This window comes from Emydura macquarii, unplaced genomic scaffold (genome assembly GCF_026122565.2).
Source record: "Emydura macquarii macquarii isolate MOO-44397 ecotype Brisbane River unplaced genomic scaffold, CSIRO-AGI_Emac_v2 contig_1119, whole genome shotgun sequence".
In the NCBI taxonomy this organism is placed as follows: domain Eukaryota; kingdom Metazoa; phylum Chordata; order Testudines; family Chelidae; genus Emydura; species Emydura macquarii.
In genome coordinates, this window is record NW_027131256.1 from 21364537 (window position 1) to 21385659 (window position 21123).

The window sequence follows — 21123 nt, forward strand, 5'->3', positions numbered from 1 at the left end:
GATTTCCCTGCTCTGACCCCTTGATTTTTTGCTGGGGGGAAGGGGTAAGTGTGTGAGGGGGCCCCAAGTAAGCACCATATAAAGAAATCATGGACTCTGCAAACTGATTTCAAAACACAAACGAGTATTTCCTGCCTTTTCCTCAGTGCTGCCTTTTCTTTCGCTTCAATCTGTGTAGTTATCTTTATTTTTTCTTCCAAAGTCTCTTACAGTCTGTGGCACTGGGCGCAGTAAAGCCAGAGGAGCCAAACAGCCTGTGGAGTTTTGTTGTAGTTTGCCTTGCAGCATAGCACTGAGTGGTTGGTAGGATGGCAGACTGTTGCCTTGCAATGGGGGACTAATGGGGTGATGGTTGTTTGCCTGCTGTGCTGCTCTTCCTGTACGAGAGTCCATGAGTGAGACTCTGTCCTGCAGGGGAAGAGCGGTAGGCATCATCGGTTATGCACTTGGCTCTAGCACCTGCTCTCGGGTAATGTGTGCCCAGGGCATCTTTTCAGAATAGCAAATCCATGTTTGAGTTTAAGTGCTCTTAAGCACTTGTGTCCTAATTGTTTTCATTAATGGAAACTTCCTGCCAGGGCCTGTGGTCCGCTGCAGATGCCAATCTATTGTAGCTAAATCTGATGTATACATTTTCCTCTTTCCCTGCCGACACACAGGCACGCACCCACAATTTAGTGCTGTTTGTCTAGGGCAGTGTTTCTCAATTAAATTTGGCCATGGAACCCTTTTTAACTTCTGCGGGGCCATGCGATACCCTCCGCTGAAAAATCCGGGACATCTTCCCCTTTTCGGTGGCGCAGTATCGGCTGTGTTCGGCGGCACGATTTCAGCAGCTTTTGGTGGCGCGGTTTCAATTTTTCATGGAACCCCAATTGAGAAACACTGGTCTAGGGGAATAGCCTATCAAATGGCCATAATATAGACGATAAAAATCCCATGTTTCAACTTTGAACTCCTTAAGCTGTCTAAGTGGAAATTGTTTCTGATGTTAGCTTAGACCCTGGGTGGCCAAAGAATAGCCTGCAGGTCAAATGTGGCCTGCACATTCAAACAGTGCAGTCTGAGTACACCATCTCTAAAAGGACACCTTCAACTTAATTTAAAAAAAATAAAAAATCAGTTTGAAAATGGTTTACCTGCCTGCTGACCGTGTGCATTTGACAGTAGTTTCTCTTTAAAGCTGGTTTGGAACTAACTTGCAATTCATTTATTGGCAACTGTCGTCTACTACTCCAGAGTCTGTCCTTCCCTGCTGGAGGGAACAGTATGGTGTAAGATTGCAACCTGCAGAAGAGCTTCAGAATCCATTAGAAAGAGTTTCTTGCAACACCAGAAATTCTAAGCAGTGCAGACCAACCTAAAGCATCAAATATGGTAAGATGACGATGATGCAACTGTTTCGGACACGCTTTAAGGATGCCACCAACACAAGTTTCATGGCGAGTGATAATATGGACACTACCTTGGGAGAGAAAAACGGGGTGACCTAGGGAAACATTACCCAGAACAATAGAGAGAGAAGCCAGATCCATCAACCTGACACACAGAAGACTGAAAAGATCAGTACAAGACTGAAGTAAATGGCAGGAACTGGTGTATGCCCTATGCACCCAAAGATGTAGAGGGAGGGGAGGAATAAGAAAGAAAGAGATGCCCTCCGGTTACATCTCCTGCTGAGTGATCAAAGCTGGCAACTACACCTCGGAAGATTTTGTAGTACATTCTCATTTTTAATGCCTTCTGGTGGTTGGAGGTCTAAAGGATAAAATTCCTAATAAGAAAGGAGAATAGTCTCCTTTAGATTAAGTGGTAGTGACCTTTTGGGGATGGGCAGTGTTTGTATGGAAGGTCCTGGGTTCTGTCCCTGACGTTGCATCATCTGTATTTCCATGATGTCCTTATGTAATGCAGCCATGGGCTATCTTTTTAAGAATCTGCCCACTTATCCCTTTATAACAAAGTCCTGGGCCTGCATTTTCAGAAGTATCTAAAGATTTTGGGTGTTCAACTTCAGACACCTTAAAGGGGCCTGAGTTTCAGAGAGTGGGAACTCTGCACTTTCTGAAAATCATGGCTGTTTAAGGTATCTCAAGTTGAACACCCAAAATCAAGAGTCATTTCTGCAAACTTGGTCTCTGAGCTCCCGAGTCTCAGCAAATTCCCCAGATTATGCAGTAAGGGTGTGGGTACTGGAAAGAATCACGAGACGCTGTATGCCCAGGAATCAAACTAAAATGGGCCTCAGAAAAGGGTGCCTCGCTTTTCTTTCATGGCCTATAATAGACTGTATTGGTGTCTTTAGTAAATACATGGCTGTCACGCAATTGAGGGCTCTGTGCGACAGCTCAAGTGACCATGAATGGTTGCAGTAGTCTCTCTGTTGTGTTCCCTTGTGTAGCAGCTGAAACAGACCCTTTTAACGTACTTTTCAAAACTGTTCAGGGTTAAAGGCTGAACAACTGGAGACCAAACTGTCTGATTTTATAGCAAATGGGCTGACACCAGGAGGATTCTGCCCTTTACTCTCACCTGAGCTCATTTGGTATGTGACCTTTAGTTAAGTCACATGACTATACCTCTTTCGGCTCTGTTCTCCTTTTCTTCCTCAGCTCCCTTTTCAAAAAGGGGAAAGAAAACATGCTGGAAGATGGGGTAAGCTAACAGAGACATTAAGATCAGGGTTCTGCTGTAAAAAATGCCTGCATATACATGGGAGTACAAGGCATTTTTTCACTGTCAGTAGGCTTTGCCACCTTTCAGAAGACCAGCTGCCCAAACCTATTTCTATTTTATTGTTTAAAGCAGTACATTACTGTCTCTACCCCTTGTGTAGTCAGTAAACTATATTGGGTTTGCAATTAAATGCCAGCTGTACCAATGAAATATCAGCCAGATCCCAGTCCTGATCGTCCCCTATGCTTTCTAGAAACACTCCTTCTATGAGCTTGTAATGTGGGCTACAGACCCCATACTGAGCAGAGGCAGAAGGGGGAGGGGAGCCTCTCCTGCCTCCAGGCAAGCAGCTTGACCACACTCCTACGCAGCTGCCAATCATGGAGGCAGGCATCCACAACTGCAACCAATAGGGGAAACAAGGCCTGCTATACAAGGAGAGAGCTCAGAGAAGGAAGGGGAGGTGGAAAACCCTGGGACAGCTGAGGGGTGACACCCTTGCACCAGGCTGCCTCCAGAAACATAGCCAAAGATACTGGAGTAGAACACGACGCCTAATTAGAGGTCAGGGGTCAAGAACTTGTCCTGACTTCTGCCCCTGACCGGCTTCCTTCTTTTAGAGACCCATCGAAAGACCACCTCAAGAACTGTTGAAAACGTGATTCTTGAAGTTAGATTTTGTGCAGCAGACCATCCCTGCAGAGAAGGGAAGCAACCTCCTCCCCAATGCCCCCCCACACACCCTTTTTCTTTCTCCTTCTTTATATGCCAGGGGACTATGGGGGTGACTTAACTCCTGCAATGGCTGCAGAGTCACAAACCCACCAACAGCAGAGGCAACAACAGCTGTTTGAACAGATGGCAGCACATCAACAACAGTTGTTACAGCGGGTGTCAGAGCTAATACCAGCCACTACCCCTCAGAATCCCGCCTTTATGGGAAATGTCCCCCCCTCCCTTAATTCAGGGAAACGCTCCAGCCCTGATGATCCCTAAGATGACAACAGATGATGACCCAGAATTGTTCCTGGTAACCTTTGAGAGAGTAGCCACAGCTTCGCGGTGATCAGTGGGTGATCCGCCTCGCTCCACTTCTCATCGGGGAAACCCAAGCTGCATACTGGGGACTCAACAGCGCCCTCCTTGTTAAGGGAAGGGCTCTGACGGATCCCTATTACCTTACTCGGTTCTGTATTAATATGGAATTGTGTTAGGAATGTCCTCCCAGGTAGGGCTGAGAATACCCATGGGAAAGCAGCCACCAGCTTGAGTGCCTATTCCCTTTGCTTATTGTTTAAGTTTTTTCAGAGGATCACCGAGCCTTCTTTTAGACATTCTTTACCTTGGGGTCCTAGTTCTCATTCCTCAGGGTAAGGTGTGATAAAGGTTTTTCCTGGCTTTCCAGGGCTTCAATAAATTTACATGGTAGACTTGTTCCCTTTTTTGACCCTGGTTGCCTGATCAAGTAGTCCACTGTCTCCACTTTCTTTATCACCTTGTAAGGGCCTTGCCACTTGGCCATTAGCTTTGATTCCGATCTTGGAAGAAGCAGCAGGACTCAGTTGCCCAGCTGAAAGACACGCATTCGTGCCCCTTTGTTATGCAGTTGTTGTTGTTGTTCCTGTACTTCCCTTGAGCTTTTCCCTAGCATACACCCCCATAGCCTCCAGTCTCTGATGCAACTTTAACACATACTGCACCACATTTTCAACTCTCAGTGCTTGGCTTTTGCAGGTTTCCTGTAAGGTTGTCAGCTGTATAGCAGTTCAAACAGTGAAAACTTCACAAAAGCTTTGGGCATTTCTGATGATGAAAAGTAAGGCTGGGAGTAGTTGGTCCCCGTGTTGAGGGTCCTGAGCAATGAACTTTTTGAGCATCCTCTTAAGTGTCTGGTTGAAGTTTTCTACTAGGGCATCCGTCTGAAGATGTTACATGGATATGCGCAAGGCTCTGACTTTTAATAGTTCCCACATTTCCTTCATCAGCCGGGCTGACAGCAAGGGGGCCCCCGGCGGCAGCTCGGAGCTGGGGTTCCCCACAGCAGCTGAGAGCTCCGGGACTGCCTGAGAGCTCTGCAGCCAGGTCACGGGCAGAAGCTGAAAAGGATAATTTCATGGAGGTCTCTGGAAGTCATGGAATCAGTGACCTCTGGGGCAAAGTCTTATCATTACTGATAGGATATATCAGCCGGAAGCTCTTCCTCCAGGAAAAAGCATACTCAGTAATAGAAAATGAATGCTTGGCTGCCAAATGGGCAATAGAGTGCCTGCGACACTACCTCCTGGGAAGCGAGTTCACACTAGTTACGGATCACGCACCCCTGCACTGGCTAAACATGATGATGGAAACAAACTCCAGGGTCATGAGGTTGTACCTGTCATTACAGCCTTACTTACGCCTTTTGGATACAACACCGGGTGGGAAGGTTGCATGGTAATGCAGATTTTTCTGGCCTTGAGGGGGAGAATATATAATGGGGTCTACAAACCCCATACCGAACAGAGGCAGAAGGAGGAGGGGCGCCTCTTCTGCCTTTAGGCAAACAGCTTGACCACATCCCCACAGAGTTGCACCCACAGCTGCAACCAATAAGGGAAACAAGGCCTGCTACAAAAGGAGAGAGCAGGAAGTGGAAAGTCCTGGGACAGAAAAGGGCAACCCCCTGTGCCAAGCTGCCTCCAGAAACACAGCCAAAGAGACTGAAGCAGACCACTATGCCTAATTAGAGATCAGGGGCCAAGTGTCCTGACCAGGGGCTAACCGAAGGAAGCCAGTCTGGGGCAGTAGATACCCTTCGAAAGACCACATCAGGGACCAGTGACGGAGCTCTCCCTTGAACTCAAGAAGGATGAAAAGCACTTTCTAAAATAGGATCTCATTTAAAAAAATAATAAAGTGCATACACTTGGGGAAACTTAACTCTTCCTTTGATAACGTATCCAAGGAATGCATTATCCCCAAACTTAATTTGTCCCAAACATAGAGAGTTATTACCTCTTTTCTCTGCTTCGTCTTGTATTGGAATTTTATTATAGATTGAGATGACTGCACAGCCTGTAACTAAAGTTAACTAACACTTCCATTGTAAGACCCTGTTTTCAGTTGCTTCTAACCATGTGAAACTTTAACCATTTATGCTGAAGTTTTCCATGCTGGGTGTTTGCCTGAGGTTGAATTTTTTAGAAAGCTTCAGTAAAAATGGGACATCTGTTTCTGAGAATTAGGTTAGAGGAAACTTAGAGGGGGATAAAAAGGTGGGGGGTGGGAGGGCAATGAAAACTTTTACAGTGAAAAACTCTGGAGCTGCTCCCTTAAGCTTTGGAGCAGGGGCCTGACATTTGGCAAGCTGGTGGGGGTGTCCCCGTAGCGCATGCTGTCCCCATGAAAATTCACAAAAATTATAAACCTTTGACAGTCACAGTTAGTACATGATCAGTAGAGCAGCAGTTCTCAACCAGGGGGTCTATGGCCCCCCCAGCTGGTTTCAGGGGGTCCGTGAGCCCTGGCACCCTGTGGGGCAAAAGCCCTGAGCCCATGGGCGGAGTTGGAGGGCAGCCTGGGGAGTGTTGGGGGGTGTTGCCCTCTCCCCCAAACTGCAGTGCCTTAATGAGAGCGGGGCAGTCCCTGGGAGGCAGCTCCACACCCACTCCCATCTCTTCCTCTCCCCCGCCCCCCACCCCAGGTCCCACCCCTCATTCAGGTAGGAGGCTGGCTGGAAGCTGGAGTCAGGCAGTACGAAGTGGCTGCTGCTCTGGCTGGTACCATGGTGCAGTCGGTCTGCCGCAGTGCTCCTGTCTGCTGCTGGTATGCTGGGACCGCAGCTGCTCCTCAGCTCCCAGCTCTGGTAAGAGCTGCCCAGGGGTTGGCGGGGGGAGGGGAAGGACCATAGGTCAGGCCCTCTTGGCACACAGTCCCGAGCTACCCCTCTCCTTAAGCTATGCACTGCCTGCACCCTGAGCTACCCCCTTGCCTGCCCACAGCCGCAGTTCCCCCTCTTGCTGCACCCCTCACTGCACACAGCTCCTAGGTACTCCCTGCCTGCGTCCTGAGTGGTTTTCAAACTTTTTGAGTGAATCCCTGAAAACCTCCCCACGTTTGGTGTTGCAACCTTTAATGTAATATAGAACTTAACTGTTCCTAACCTAAGAAATTCTTTATGTCAAAGGCTATAGCTCCCATTCTGTGTGCCAGTCCCTCAGACTCCGCAGGGCAGGGAATTGGGGTATTGGCAACCTTGGCAACAGTGTAATCTGTGCCATCACACCACTGGGATGGAGATATTGGCACAACTAGCAGCATAGAAGCCTTTGTGTCTGCTTTTCCTGGTCCCCTTAGCTTCAAATGTACTAGATATTCTTTTCTTCCCCTTAAATCACATTATTTCATAAAGAGGAAAAAGAAACATAATTTGGAGCAGCAGTGAGCTGAACCCAAGTTAATAGTTTGAATTGCACTCCATCTGTTCAGCTGCGTGGCCTGATGGATGTGCTGAGCCATTTTTCACAATTTGTTTTAGAGCTGGTAAGAACAATCTCTCCTGGATTCGTTCCAAGGTTTCTGCTGGGAAAACTTCATATCTGGACTCTGCTGTCCTCAGGGAGGGGAGAGCTTGAGTCAATAATCCTCAGATGGCAAACTACCTCTTTCACTTGCAGTGGTTAGTTTTTGAAAAGATTAAATTCTCTTCTGAAATTCAGCATTATTATTATTTTTAAAAATGGATAACATTTGCAAACATGATTATGCTGGGGCTGCTTTAAATCGGCTTATTGCTGTTTTATGATCACAAGTAACAGTAACAGGAGCCAGGGTGATTGGCCTCACCATGTGTACAGACTGCTGGTAACGCAATAAGTGATGAGTACCCACTACGATCTTCAAACCCCAGGCTTTGATGTAGACTCAAACAAACCAGATTTCAGTAATTTGGTGGTTCCTGGACACTTGCCCACTTGCTATCCATATGCCAGGGGCCCCCAGGTCATAAATAATTGGCATAAAATATAGCAGATTGCAGCCATCCTCTTGATTCTATACAATGGTGCTGCCTGCAGAGATCATATGTCCTACCATGCAATGCTCCGTCTTGATCCAAGCAGCAAGGGTGACTGGTATCAGTATGTGTCTATCACTGTGCTAAGTGCTGTTGTTTCTTTTCTCCATGTCTTCCCCTCCTCCCTCCTTCCCCCTCTCCCCCCCGTTTAAAAGGACACTGCCAAGATAAAAACAATGCTAAAAAATATCCCTCACCTATGTTATCACCTTAGATGTTTAAAAATGAAATTTCAAAATTATTATCCTAGCTTTTTCATTAATTATATTGTTTTAGTTTTTGGTTTTGACCTGACTTGGACGGTGAACCTGGCCTGATCCATTTCACTTTCTGGTCTGGTTTCTTATTGTGTTAGCAGGATAGTCTTGTGCCTGGGCTCTTGGCTTTGGAGGAAAAGGTCTTAGTTCAAACCAAAATGTCTTTTAATGGATCTCTTAAGCTGCTTTCTTTTGGTCAGCAACTGTGAAGCAGCTAGGAGGTTGCAGTGACAAAGCCCACAGCATTTTGATTCAGACTCTAACAATTCTCATATCAATAGTGACTTATTGGGTGCAGCCATAAGAAAATTGCTAACTGGGATGGGACGTAGAATTCTGTCCAGTGATTGGTTGTCAGGACACTGGGTTCTATGCATAGCTCAGTTCCTGCTGAGGGTGGTACTTAACCATCCCATAAGGCTGTCATGAGGACTGAATGGTATCTGATTGAAAGACTGAGAGAAAGAGGTGTGTGTGTGTGTGTGTGTGTGTGTGTGTGTGTGTGTGTGTGTGTAAAGTATTAACTTGCTAAATAGCAAAGTCTGTGGACTACCTTTTTTTGGAGTAACCTTTTGCCCTTCCTCTTTTACAGGCCTGGCCTTGGCACAGCGTCAGGTGACCGTTCAGGAAGGCCCTCTATACCGGACTGAGGGCTCCCACATCACCATCTGGTGCAAAGTCAGTGGCTACCAGGGTCCCTCAGAGCAGAATTTCCAGTGGTCCATTTATTTGCCTTCAGCACCCGAGCGGGAAGTGCAGATTATCAGCACCATGGACCCCTCCTTCCCGTATGCCATCTATACCCAGCGTGTGCGGAGTGGGGAGATCTACGTAGAGAGGGTACAAGGGGACGCTGCCCTGTTGCACATCAAGGAGCTCCAGGACCGGGATGCCGGCGAGTACGAGTGTCACACACCCACCACCGACGAGAGGTACTTCGGGAGCTACAGCGCCAAGATGAAACTGATGGGTAAGGTGTTTGCTTTATCTAGGTCACCTAGAACCCATATGACTGGGTATTGACTTCATTCTGGGTAGACTGTGCTAGAATTCAGTGAGCCCCTTTTGTGGTATGTTCCATAAAAGTTGTGTCCCAAAATGCTTGTGTAAGGAAAAAATACAAGAGAAGAGAATGTTTGTAGTGTAAATTATAGGAAACAATGGTGTAAAGACAGTGTAAGAGAATAAATTAAGCCTCCAGTCATAAGATGCAAACCAAGAGGCGTAGGCGAGGGGGAAAGCCATTTCAAATCTTGTCTGAAAGCAGGACATGGAGTTGATTTATGTGCAGAAAATAGGAAGCCTGTTCCAGATGCCAGGATGAAGAAGAGAGATTTCATGCCAAAGGGGGCAAAATTGTGTGGCAGGGAAGAGAAGAAGCCAGTGCTAGATAAGCATGAAGGCAATCAGAGAGACAAGGTTCATGAGGTCTGAAACAATGAGAGAAATGTTGAAATGGATCCTGAAATGAACAGGGAGTGGGATGAGCTTCTTGTGATGAGGTTGTCATTTCCTTTGTACTAGATGAACCAGAAAGAGCTGCCTTGTTTTGTCGTTTCCCTAGCACCTTTCAGATAAGAATCTCTGAGTTGTTTTCAAACTTTAATTTTGCCTCAGCACATCTCTCTCAGGTTTAGGTCAGTGTTATCCCAATTTAGCAGGTAAGGAAGCTGAGGCATAGAGATTATGCCTTGCCTAAAATGTCGCAATGAATCTTAAATAGAGCTGGGAACATACTCCAAAATGCCTAACTCTTAGTGGCTTGTCATAATCACCTCCCTATGCTCCCTCCGTCCCCCCCCCCTTCTAGAATAAGTGAGTAGAATAACTATTGGGGGCTCCTGTGGTAGATATTTGATCTACTCTTACCCACCCTGGGTGTGTCAGGATATGCATGGCTTTGTTGTTGGAGTAGATGGTTTATGTATTCTGCTAAAGAGCAAGAAGCTAGAAGCAAGACTCTGCCCTGTGTACTTGGATAAGGCACTTTAAATTCTGTTTCTCAGCCTTCCTATCTGTAAAATGAGGATAATACTGACTTAACTCGTAGGTGTGTGTGTGAATTAATTAACGTTTGTCAAGTGCTGTTATGACAAAAAGTGCTGTAGCATGGCAAAGCATTACAACTTATTCACCCTACAGCCAAATGTGCAGAGTTTGACATTTTAGAGGATTTCAGCCTCTGAAAAACGACTTGGAATGTATATTGTTGGGAAATAATATAATAGTAACAATAGCTAGCTCTTATATATTCTACTTGTCAGAGATCATGCAGACACTGCTTTTACAAGGCTTTCCCTTCTTTCAAGCTTAATTTTTTGGAGGAAAGTGTTCAAAGGTGCCTTCTGGGGAGTCTTTGCAACTCAGTTTCTGTCTTCTGTTTTCTTAATTTGTAAGGAACATTTGTAAGTAACCAAAATCTTATTTTCAGATAAGTACATCTTCCCTAGTATTTATTCTCCCACAAGAAGTCACGTTCATCTGTCTGTGACATATTTGTGACATCACAGTTATCACCATATAAAACAGAGGGTTCTGACTTCTGGTGAGGATATAAATAGCAGGAGCAGATGGACTCCTAAACAACATAGATCTTAATTTTTAATGTAAACTGCCCCTGAAATTAAAGTTAACAAGGGAAGAGAAACGCAGAAAATAGACAACAGCTTCAGAATTGTTTTGCCTCCCTCTGCCACTTGGGAGCAATCAGCAGCTCTCTGAAGGATTTTAACCCTTTAGGATTATAGATGATAACTGGGCACTTTACTTAATTCCTGAATTATTCTAAGTATTCATGAATGGGGTGAAGATGGTGGCAAGGGTATATAGGGGACTGGACAATATTGGGGGGAAAGGGGGTATCTGGGGCTCCTCCTTAGTGTGTGGAGTAGGAGAGCTAGGTGGAGGACCAGAGGGATTTATCGAGTAGCTGCATGACTTGTGAATCTGAAATGGTGATGGAAGCAGAAAACTGCTGGTAGAGGAGAGGGGAGTTAGCTCTTGGAGAAAGCAGATCTGCACACCAGGAGCACTGCAAACCTTTGCACTAGCAAACTCTTTACAGCAGGCCAATCTCATGGTGTGCTGGGATTAGGGATTGAAACCTTGTGGACTGGCCAGCTTCTAAAGTTTGAAAGTGGCTAACTGGAGAAACTGCTTCATGGAGACATGAGGCTGTCTGGGCAAGGGGAGAGAATGGTAAGAGGCTGCTGGGTGACTACATGCAAGAAGATAAAATTTACTGTGCTGTTGCATGGGTGTGGAATGGAACGCATTGCGGGGAGGGAGGAGGAGGGGAGAAATGGTTGCAAGTGGGTTATGAGGGTGAAAAGTAACCTATTTGTGGAGGGCAAGGGGCATGGGTCTCCTAAGTTAGGGCCGAGGTTGAAGAACTGAGAGTTGACTTGGCTACAATCAGTCTGTAAAGAGCACTAAGGCCAAGTACCCCAGTGCTTGAACCTGGGCCCTCTCGGCCAGGAGTTTGAGCAAGCAACAAAGGGGATCAGAGTTTAGGTTTTTCCTGGGATGAGGGCATCTGCTTGGTGGTTATGAGCGAGGGAAGGGATATGTTGTCGCAATACTTTGGACCTTGACAACTGGTTTTCTCTCACCCTCCTTGGCCATTAAGAAGTTGGTGATAGGGGACAAATAGGAGACAAAGCTCCCTCACTGGAAGCAGGCTTGTAAAACTTGAGAGAGACAGAGACTCTGCCAAAGGCAACTGGGACTGCAGTTGCTTTCCTACAGGAAAATATGGCTTGCAACTTTTCTTTGTAGTGGAAGTGCACTAACTTTGTAAAAAAGTGTCCCTTCTTCCTGGAGAAGCTGATATGACCTGCTTTGAAAATCCTAGATGTGTTGCCTGCCCAGCTGCATTTGACCGGAGGCTAACAAACACTTGCTTCTTTTCTCTGCCTTCCTTTCAAACACCACTAACCACAGCAGTTGCATCCCATCCTGCCTTTTGGGGAAAGCATGTTCAAACTTCCTGAGGGGCAGTGTGGGGCTCAACTGGATGAATGGAGCCAGTTGAGGAGGAGGAAGGTGGCAAAGTAGTAGGGCATGTGGATCAATCAGCTGTTTCGTCTTCTGCTCAGTAGCAGTTTTTCCACCTGAAATGCAATAGTCTCTCCTGGCATCTTGCAGAGCATTCTGTTGGGTAGCGTGGGAAATCCTCCTATCAGCAGAGGGAATTCCACCTTTGAGTCAGGGCAGTGATGCACTGTGTGTGTGTGGGAGGCGAAAGGGGAATGCTTCTAGTTACTGGAGGAGTGAGGTTTGCAGCCAGGTTTCCTCATCTTGGGTTCCTGTTAGCACACGTGTATGTCCTCTGTTTCCTTTAGCCCATGCAGGAGTAAAGCATACCAGTTCAAGAAGAGCTGCTGAGCCTTGAGTGAGTTACTGTTCTCATTTTCTCCATAGTGGAACCAACCATTTTTCCTTTCATCCAGTTATTAATTTTTAAATCCCTTGTTAGGTTGAGCAGCTTTTGTTGGCAGTGAAGAGGCCTGTTGGGAGACAGGTTTTTTAGCATCTCTGTTCTCTATGTGGGACGGCTGGGGGGAGGGAGGGGTACATGAGGAGGTTTTTGAAGCTGCATAGTCTGGCCTTTTGGATCACTTAGTACTATTGTGGTTCATGGTAAATGGTAACTGAACCATCTGTTCGTGTTAGTTACAAGAGGTGGTTCTGGAACTGTCTTGCTGTGGGACCTGGCATTCAGGGAGGGCTCTCTGGACAGGTCTCAGGGCTTTGGAGCCATCTGGCTCTGAGATCAGATGGGATTCTAGTGCAGCTTGGCTCTGATGGCTATTGTTTGACTCCTTGTCAGCACAGTGAAGTCTTGCTGTGCTGATGCGTCCTGTTAACTATTCCTTTGGCCACTGTTTGCACCATGAGCTATTTTGGCAGGTGTTCTCTACCTCTCTGAACTTGTGCTATGAAGCCAAGACACTTCAATCATTAACTGTTGGACTGATTGATATTTTTAAAGTCATGTCCCTAGGGTTTGAAGTTCACTCCTCCCCCCATGTAATAAAAATCATGAAATCAAGATTGTTTTATTTCTTGTTTTGTACCTCAATACACAGCACTCTGAGGGTTCCTCTGTGTTTTTAGGGAATTGGGGTTTGGGCTGGATCCTCCTCAGCTTTACTTGGTATTTCCTGGAGCTCACAACCCCAGGTTCACCTAAAACATGTTTATCTTCAGGTGCTATGAACTTACGAAAAACGGGTAGGCTGCAGCATGAGTCCCCAGTTCATAGAAGTTAAAGATGGGAAAAGACCTGTTAGGTCAACTGAGAAGACCCCTTGGCATATTGAAGGGAATCCATTGCAAAACTAGGCTGACTGCATGCATGCTTTGCCCTGGAAAGGAACCGGGGACCATGCATGGGGATTGGGTAACTGTATCAGGGCTCTGGCCTGTCCCTTACAGGATTGGGAGCTATGTGAACTCTTCTTGCCTTCATCCTCTAGTTTCCTCCTGTTTCTTTGCAGCTCTGAAAGTGATAGAGCTGCAGGAGGATTCTGAAGATGCTGTCTTGGTTCCAACTTGAAAAACCAAAAGCAAGTGAACACAGTTGTCTCCAGTGTAGAATCTGCAATGCCCTTGTGTACCTGGTTAGTTCATGCTAAAGAGAGCTGTGACTGTGGGTGTTGGTGACCTCTTCTTCCTGGGAGGCTGGGCAGGGTTAGATGAAAAATGAGTAGGGTTGGAATAGGGCTAGCTAGAATTGGGTAACTAATTACACTTCCTTAGCCTGGCTATACCCAACTCATTGACTTTATTCCTGCCAAGACAGTCCAATCTAAGTAAGCCTAGCTCACCTTGTGCAGACCGTGTGCACTTAATCTATATTCTGTCCCATGTCTCTCCTGGCCAGCCAGCACCAAAGCCACACCTTTCTACTTGCTACTGTCAGTCTTCACCCGCTTCTGGTGCCGTGGTATTTGTTATGCCCTCTCCTCTTTACAGCTCAGCCAGTTGTTGGCTTCTCCACAGGCCTCCCAGTTCTCCTAGTGACTTGGTCCTATGGGCAGCAAGCTGACTCAGTTACATGAGGGCTGCCCAGCTGCTTTGGTTTCTCTGTTGAGTCACTCTCAGGTCCCAGTATGACACTGATATATGACCTAAGAGGTCAAAGGTGTGGAGGAACAAAACCTCTCTGGCTTTATATTGCTACTCCTTTTCCTGTAGGCTTCTTCTCCAGCTGTAGCAACAAGCCACCTGGCTGAAACATACTCTGCCTTCTGCTCTCCTTTCCTTAAGTCACAGCATGATTGGAGTGGCTGGGATGTGAGTGGTGGGCCTGGCATTTGTCTTCTCCACTGAATCCTAAATCTGGCCTCCTGGAAGCAGGCAAATGGCCAGAAGTAATGAGCTGTGAGGCACGGTGCCACTGCAGCCTGGTATTCTGCCTTGCTACATAGCTGCTGTGCCTGGCTAGACACTTCCGAGCCAATGGATTCACCGTCATTCCTCCCTGGACTGGAATCCAACTCACTTGAACTCACCGGTTGGTATCGCTCCCTTTAGAATCCTCATTGGGTCCGATCAGCATTTAGTAAGGTATCAAATGCAGCAGGTCACTGACTGTGTTCCATTGGTCAGTTGTGGGGTGTTTTCCACACAGCACATAAGACACGTCAGACATGATAGGGAACTGCGGGGGATGAATCGCTTCAGCTGATTAAAAGATATTTTAAAAATCTGTCTTATTTTAAAGACTTACGCCTGCCCCACACCTTCCCATTCAGACTGAGACAGAGCTAAGTATGGAGCCCCAGAACTCGAATAAGAGGTGTATTGTGGAGCAGGATTAAGGTGCCTTCACAGAGCTGGGGAATAGGGGACTTTTAAATCTGCTTGCATTTTGCATAGCTCTAGCATTTCGTTCCCTCTGTCTTGAACACTAAATGCATCTGTAATCAGTTTTAGCCAGGAGGGAGTTGGCCTCTTTCCTTGGCCTTGCATGCAAGTTCTTCACAAAGAGCACAAAATGAAATTGTGGGGGAGGGATGTGTTGTGGCAGAGCAGAAAAAGGAAGAGAACATATCTGTCTGCAATGGATTTCTCACCAACCTCCTCTACCTCTTCCCTTCTGAAGACGTTGAACCATGGACAAGCTCTACTCGAAGCAGAAGGAAAAATCATGCCTCTCCCTTGTAATCCTGCTTCATATCTCCTGGCTTCTCATTCCAGTGTGGCTGAGCAATCACTCTGCTCTAATGGGTCTTGTGACCTTCTGTAACTCTTACTTTATTGTGTCAGCTGGGGCACAGGTGGTGTCACTCAAGAGGTTGGAGAGGACTGTAACATAGACTGGAAATGAGGGAGAGCCTGCTGTGCAGTTTAGGATAGTAAGGGTTCCTGCAAGCTTTCTAAAAGTTGCCTTTCCCCCAAGAAAGGAGTTTGTCCTCAATGTGCGAGTGAGAGGCTGGTGCCTGAAGAGGCGGTGCAGCTGGCTTCAGTGCAAGGAAACAAATATTGCTGAGCACCTGGTGCTAATTAGCTGTTTAAAATGAAAACTGTAAAATAGCATAAAATGAGACCTCAGCCAGGCTAACACAATGGAGGCTTACTCCTCCAGACCCCCAATCCTCTTTGCTTTCTGGTAGTAGAGTGGGCAGGGGACTCCGTCTAAACGCCTCTACCTAAAGCTGTGTCTACACCACAGGCTGCACCGCTGTCTGGTGAGGATGCTCTAAGCCGATGGAAGAGAACTCTCCCGTCGGCTTAACTCCAGCCTCCACGAGAGGTTGTCCATGCCAGCGCTTAGGCCAGTGTAATTTACGTCGCTCAGGGGTGTGGATTATTGACATCCCTGAGTGATGTAAATTATGCCCAAGTAATGGGTAGTGTAGACATAACCTCGGGATGTAAGGGAAGAATGAAAAGATCCTAAATTGCAGTTTAGCAGAATTTTGGGCTGTCCCGATGACTTCAATATTGAGTGTCCCCTGACATAGCCATGTGTGGTTCTTCAGGCAAAGCAGTCTATGAGTAAGAAGTAAGTTCAGGATTGTGTCTCATCTGGCTAGAATTTCTGCTTTCTGGGTGATAGTGAGCTCTCTAGAGCACTTTGCTCATTGGGCTACATATGTTGCTCCACAGGAGTGTGGGTAGTTCGTCCCTTCAGAGTGCAGCGTCCTGTGCTCTCAAACTCCCGTATAATTGGTCTAATAAAATATCTACTGTAACTTATCAATTTACATGGCCCCTGTCATCCTGACATTTGAGCTCTGGAAACTAACATTTGCTCTTCCTCCAGTCCTCTGAGCCTGTGGCTACTGTTCGTTTTTCTTCTTTGTCTTCCTTTCCTCGTATCCATGCCCAGGCCATTTTGCAATCACCCTTCTTTTACATAACCATACTGTGTTTTAATGGTCTTGTAAGTACATCTGACATGCCAGCCTCATCTTTTGCCCTCCCATTTCTTCTGTGTATAGAAAAGGTGAGGGGTAGCCTATATAAAATAGGTTACATCTCAGCTGTGGTGGGTTCAGTTGTGAGAATCATCTCACCAAACGAGGGCTGGTCTGATTCTGGCACTTTAGAGGAGGAAGCTGGGGGTCAGGGCTCTTGAGTTGCATTCCTGTCTCTGCCACTGACTTGCTATGTGACCTTGGGTAAGTCACTTTGTCACCTGTCACTGTTTCCTCATCAGTAAATTGGGGATAATGCTTTACAGGTGTGTCACAGGACCTGAACTAATTGTTTGTAGAATGGTTTAAAATCCCCTGGTGAAAGGTGTTAGAAGACACAAAATATTAAGTTTCTGCTATGCCTAGTAAATCATAGTGAATGGAGATTCACTTCTTGTGCTACTTCCCTGTTTCCCAGTTTCTTGAAACTGCTGTATAGCCTCTTAAGAACATCTTCTAATACTTTGTAAAATTATTAGGGTAATGAGAATTGCCATTCTGAATCAAACCAGTAATTCATGTAGTCCAGTATCTTGTCTGCAAGAGTGGCCAGTACTGGATGCTTTAGAGGAGGGTGCAAGAAACCCCAAAGTGAATAACAGTGGAATAACCTGTCTTTATAAAAGGAAGTTTCCTCCTAATCCCATCACTTAGAGGTCTGAGGCTCTGAAGCAGGAAGGATATATCCATTCCAAACTTGAAAAAATATCCAGTTGCCATAACTGGATGTTCATTACCTATTGAAATAGCTGATCATTTTGAATCCTGATAAGCTCTTGACCTTGATTATATCCTGCTGCAATGAGTTCCACAGACTAATTGTGCATTGTGTGTTTTTAAAAAAGTACCTCCTTTCAGCTTTACACTGAAAGGTATCTATTTTAATTAGATGTCCCTTTGTTCCTTTATTATGAGAGGGTAAATAGGAATTGCTGACCTACCTTCTCTGCTCCATTCATTGTTTTGTGTATCTTTATCATGTCCCTACTATGCATCCCTATTATTTATCTCCTCTCTAACCAGTCCATTATTCACCTTTTGTTGCAGTTTACCATCTGCTATTCTATCCAACTGGAATTACATGCCTGACTTTTTTGTTATAGTATGATTTGATATCTCTCCTCCATCCCGACATATACATAGGAAACTAAACAAATTGTAGTGCCTCAACTAGAATGCATTCCTAATAGCAAATAGTCTGGCATGCACTCCCCACTCTGCTGAAAGCCCGAGGGAGCTGGTGGTATGACCTTTTCAGTGTGGGAACCCCAATTGTGGAACTAATCTATTTTTTATCCCTCCTTCCCCTAGCCCCCAGCAAACCTGGAGTTACAATCCTTTACAGCACATAATAAAGTTCCATTTATTTTCCTGGGCTCTTCCTGATGGGGTACGGTTAATTTTTAATTTTAGCTAGCATGTGAAGTGGGTTTTTAATTTTTCGGATTTTTTTAATGCATCTCTGTACGTTTTGTATACTTGTGTAGTCGTTAGGTGCATTTTTAGAAATGAATAAAAGATGATCAGCTTACACTCCCTTCCAAACATAGTTTAGTCTTTATAACAAGCCCTCTGCCAATTTTTACTTGTTTGATTTGTGATGCTTTTTTCCTGACATGGGATGGAAACTGAAAGCCTAAATGCTGGACCTGACTTTAGAGTGCAGGGCTTTTGTTACGTTTGTGACTTTTTGCATGTCAGTTAGTTAGTTTGGATAGTGAAACAAGACCAGTCTGGTCAAACATACCTCTTTGACACTAAAATAATCTTTTCAGCATGATGCTGTTTTCACAAGCATCAGTTTGAACTCTGTCGCTGCTTCCACTGATGCTTGACTCTTGCAAGCAGCTCATACCTCCCTACAGGTATCCATGCTGCTATTGGAAACATTGCTTCCATGCCCCACTTCCTGGCAATCATCAGTGGGATCAGAGGGACTGAACTGTCTGCTGGGCACAGCCTTGCACTGACTTTGGTTCTGGAGCAGAAGTAGCAGTTAGTTCAGCCACCTTGCGTGCTCCCTCTGCTTTGCTGATTGAATCTTCCCTCTCATGTGCCATGGCTCTGCATATACCTCTCTTAATAGGAGTCCTCATGCAGAAAATACATTTCAGTGTAGATAGCATCTTTCATGCACTAAAAGTTCCAAGTTTGACATGCTCTTGTTTGAAATGATCAGAGCATATTACAGAACCTTTAGCGTGTGGTAGTCGGGTCCACGTGGCCAGTTAGTGCACGGCAAACTAGTGTGCTGTAGGTTCACACCCCATCTTGCTGCACGCAAGGTCTCCATGTAGACAAGACCTTGGGTTGCTTAGAATCACAGCACTGATCCTTTTACTCTTCCTAGGTAGATGAATTCAGTTCCATACATGTGGGACTATTTCAGATGAGGCCCTGTTAGCTGAATGCAGGAAACATAAAGATCGTGCAGCACTCTAACGGTACTTTGCAACCCATGCAAATATATGCGGTTGTAAAGATCTTTGAGATGGAAGATGCTGTATAAAAATAAAATAACGATGATGAGAGCTAGAGGAGGCCAGTATAGGAAAGACAGGTTAGCAGGTGGTAGGGTGAGCGGACGCTGATGTTGAGACTGAACAGAGCTTGGGCATGCATCCAAGTTCCTTTTTGCAGAGATGTCTCCAGACATCGGTGGAAAGCTGGCACAGGGAAAGCATTTGAGTCACTTTTCTTGAACTTCCCGCAGCCAAATCTGCATTGCCAAAGGGCAGCAGAGAGGCATCTATCTCTTCTGCTTCTGTCTCTCTCTGTGGTGGGTCCAATAGGAGTTGAGTGGTCAAAGCTGCTTGGCAGCTGACTGCCTTGGGACCTGTTTTTTGACTTGCTGACAGACCCTGTTGGTGTTTGTGGCTGCTTTGCTGGAATAATGAGTGGCATGGGAGAGCAGTTTCTCTGCTTCTGTACTTCAAAAGAGTCTCTCAGCATTAAGTGGGGAAAGTGATATCTGTGAGCACAGCTGCTAACATATGGTACACGTCCCTTGCCTTAGCAATTGCTCAGTGAACTCTGAAAGTGAAATACAGTCCCTACAGCTCCAGCCAGATGCAGCTCTGAGAAATCCTATAATGGAGCAGGCCATTATTCTATTACCAGAAAAAATTTCACATTTCACATCTTCCATTTTCCTGCTGCCTCTCTTGGGGATGTTTTGCTACGTTTCCGCCCTCCTCTCACTCTTTTTTAAAATTCCTTTTCCCCATAGGATTACTTCATTCTTTCTCTGTTTCCAGACTCTTAGGTTTGTTTTTTCTGCATTGTCTGTCTGTCTGCCTGGCTGCTCCTGAGAGGCAGGGGCAGCTGTTTTTGCAACTGGTGCCAGTGCTATGCTTTGATGCACAAACTAGGTCTGATCCATGGGAGGGAAGAACCAACTCTCAGCATATCAGGAGGAGAAGATCTATGACCATTGTAAATCGAGCCGGATTCTCTCTCTCTCTGCTTGTGTGTAGCTTTGGTTACCAATCAGTGTATTCTCTCAGTAGTGACTGTGGTTTTGATGATGATGATGATGTTGGGTTTTTTTTTTTTTTTTTTTTTTTTAAAGAGACTCTGTCGATGTAATGAAAACTCTAGAAGAGTCACAGCAACAGCAAATCTCTACCCATGTTTCTAATAATACATTGGATTGTGTGGTGTTTTTTTAAATCTAATTGACTTTTCACATTGATGCTGTTTACTGTTTCCACATCACTCCAACTTGGAGATCCAACTTAAATGGGTCACTTTCATCTCTTGGTTCTCATGTCCTAGCCTAGGACTGTTTGTTTCCTACTTCACAGAAAGGATGCTTTCCGTCCAAAACATTGCTGTTATGTGGAAGTCAGAAAGGGAGGGAAAGGGAGGAGATTTCTTGCCTTTTTGTACTGTAATCAAGAGACATCGGGCCAAGGTTCTTTGATTCAAATACTCAAATGACTTTTCTAATTGCTGGTGAGTTAGGGAGAGAGGTGGTAAGATTGAACAGGGATTTGTGAGGGAGAAGAAGAAAATAATTGAGATTCTGAAGCAGTAACCTAGGAGCTCCTGGCTCTGCCACTGACTTGCTCTCACTTTGTGCAAGTCACTTAATAGCTCTGTGCCTCAATCTTCCCATCTATAAAATGGGGGGGGGGAGGGAAAATAATATAAAGTACCTAAATAAAGGGGTCTTTTTTGAGGCTTATGTGTCTGCACATGCTGCATTTTACCAAGGGGATCTCTGAGATCTTTACAAAGTTTGAATGGTTAATGCTCACAACTTTATTTCCCCTGCTTTCCCTAACAGGCCTGTGCTGTTCTCTGTAGATCCTGATGTACTGATTACTTTGGGCTCTTCATATAGGAAGTGTATAATCCTTTTCAGAAAGAAACCTTGACCTGAATTAGGAGGGAGCTGTTTTGTGGCATTGAGGGGCTGGGAGGAGACATTTTCCATCTTGATACTGGGGCTGCCCAGTCAGCTTAGTCCTATAACAGTTTTACAATATTTATCTGATATATGTTTAAGAGGATTTCCCTGGGCATGATGGATTATTATAAGACAGCAAGTATTTATTTTAAGTGGGTTTAACTGTATTTAATTTTTTTTTTTTTTTTTTGCATTGGCTATAAGTAAATTGTTTACACTATTAAAAAAATAGAATCTGGATAAAAATGAAGGTATTATTGCTTTCTAGTCTGTTGTTGGGGGGAGGGAAAGATG

General features: G+C 45.4%; 1 protein-coding gene across 3 annotated transcripts in view; it reads left to right on the plus strand.

Annotated features, from left to right (window-relative positions):
* IGSF3 (immunoglobulin superfamily member 3) overlaps nucleotides 1-21123 on the plus strand; it is a 156662-nt gene that overhangs the window by 38328 nt on the left and 97211 nt on the right. For all 3 annotated transcript variants that reach the window (XM_067546306.1, XM_067546309.1, XM_067546308.1), the window contains exon 3: nucleotides 8579-8956. In XM_067546306.1, coding sequence (XP_067402407.1) covers nucleotides 8579-8956 — 378 coding nt within the window. The remainder of the gene's footprint in view (nucleotides 1-8578; nucleotides 8957-21123) is intronic.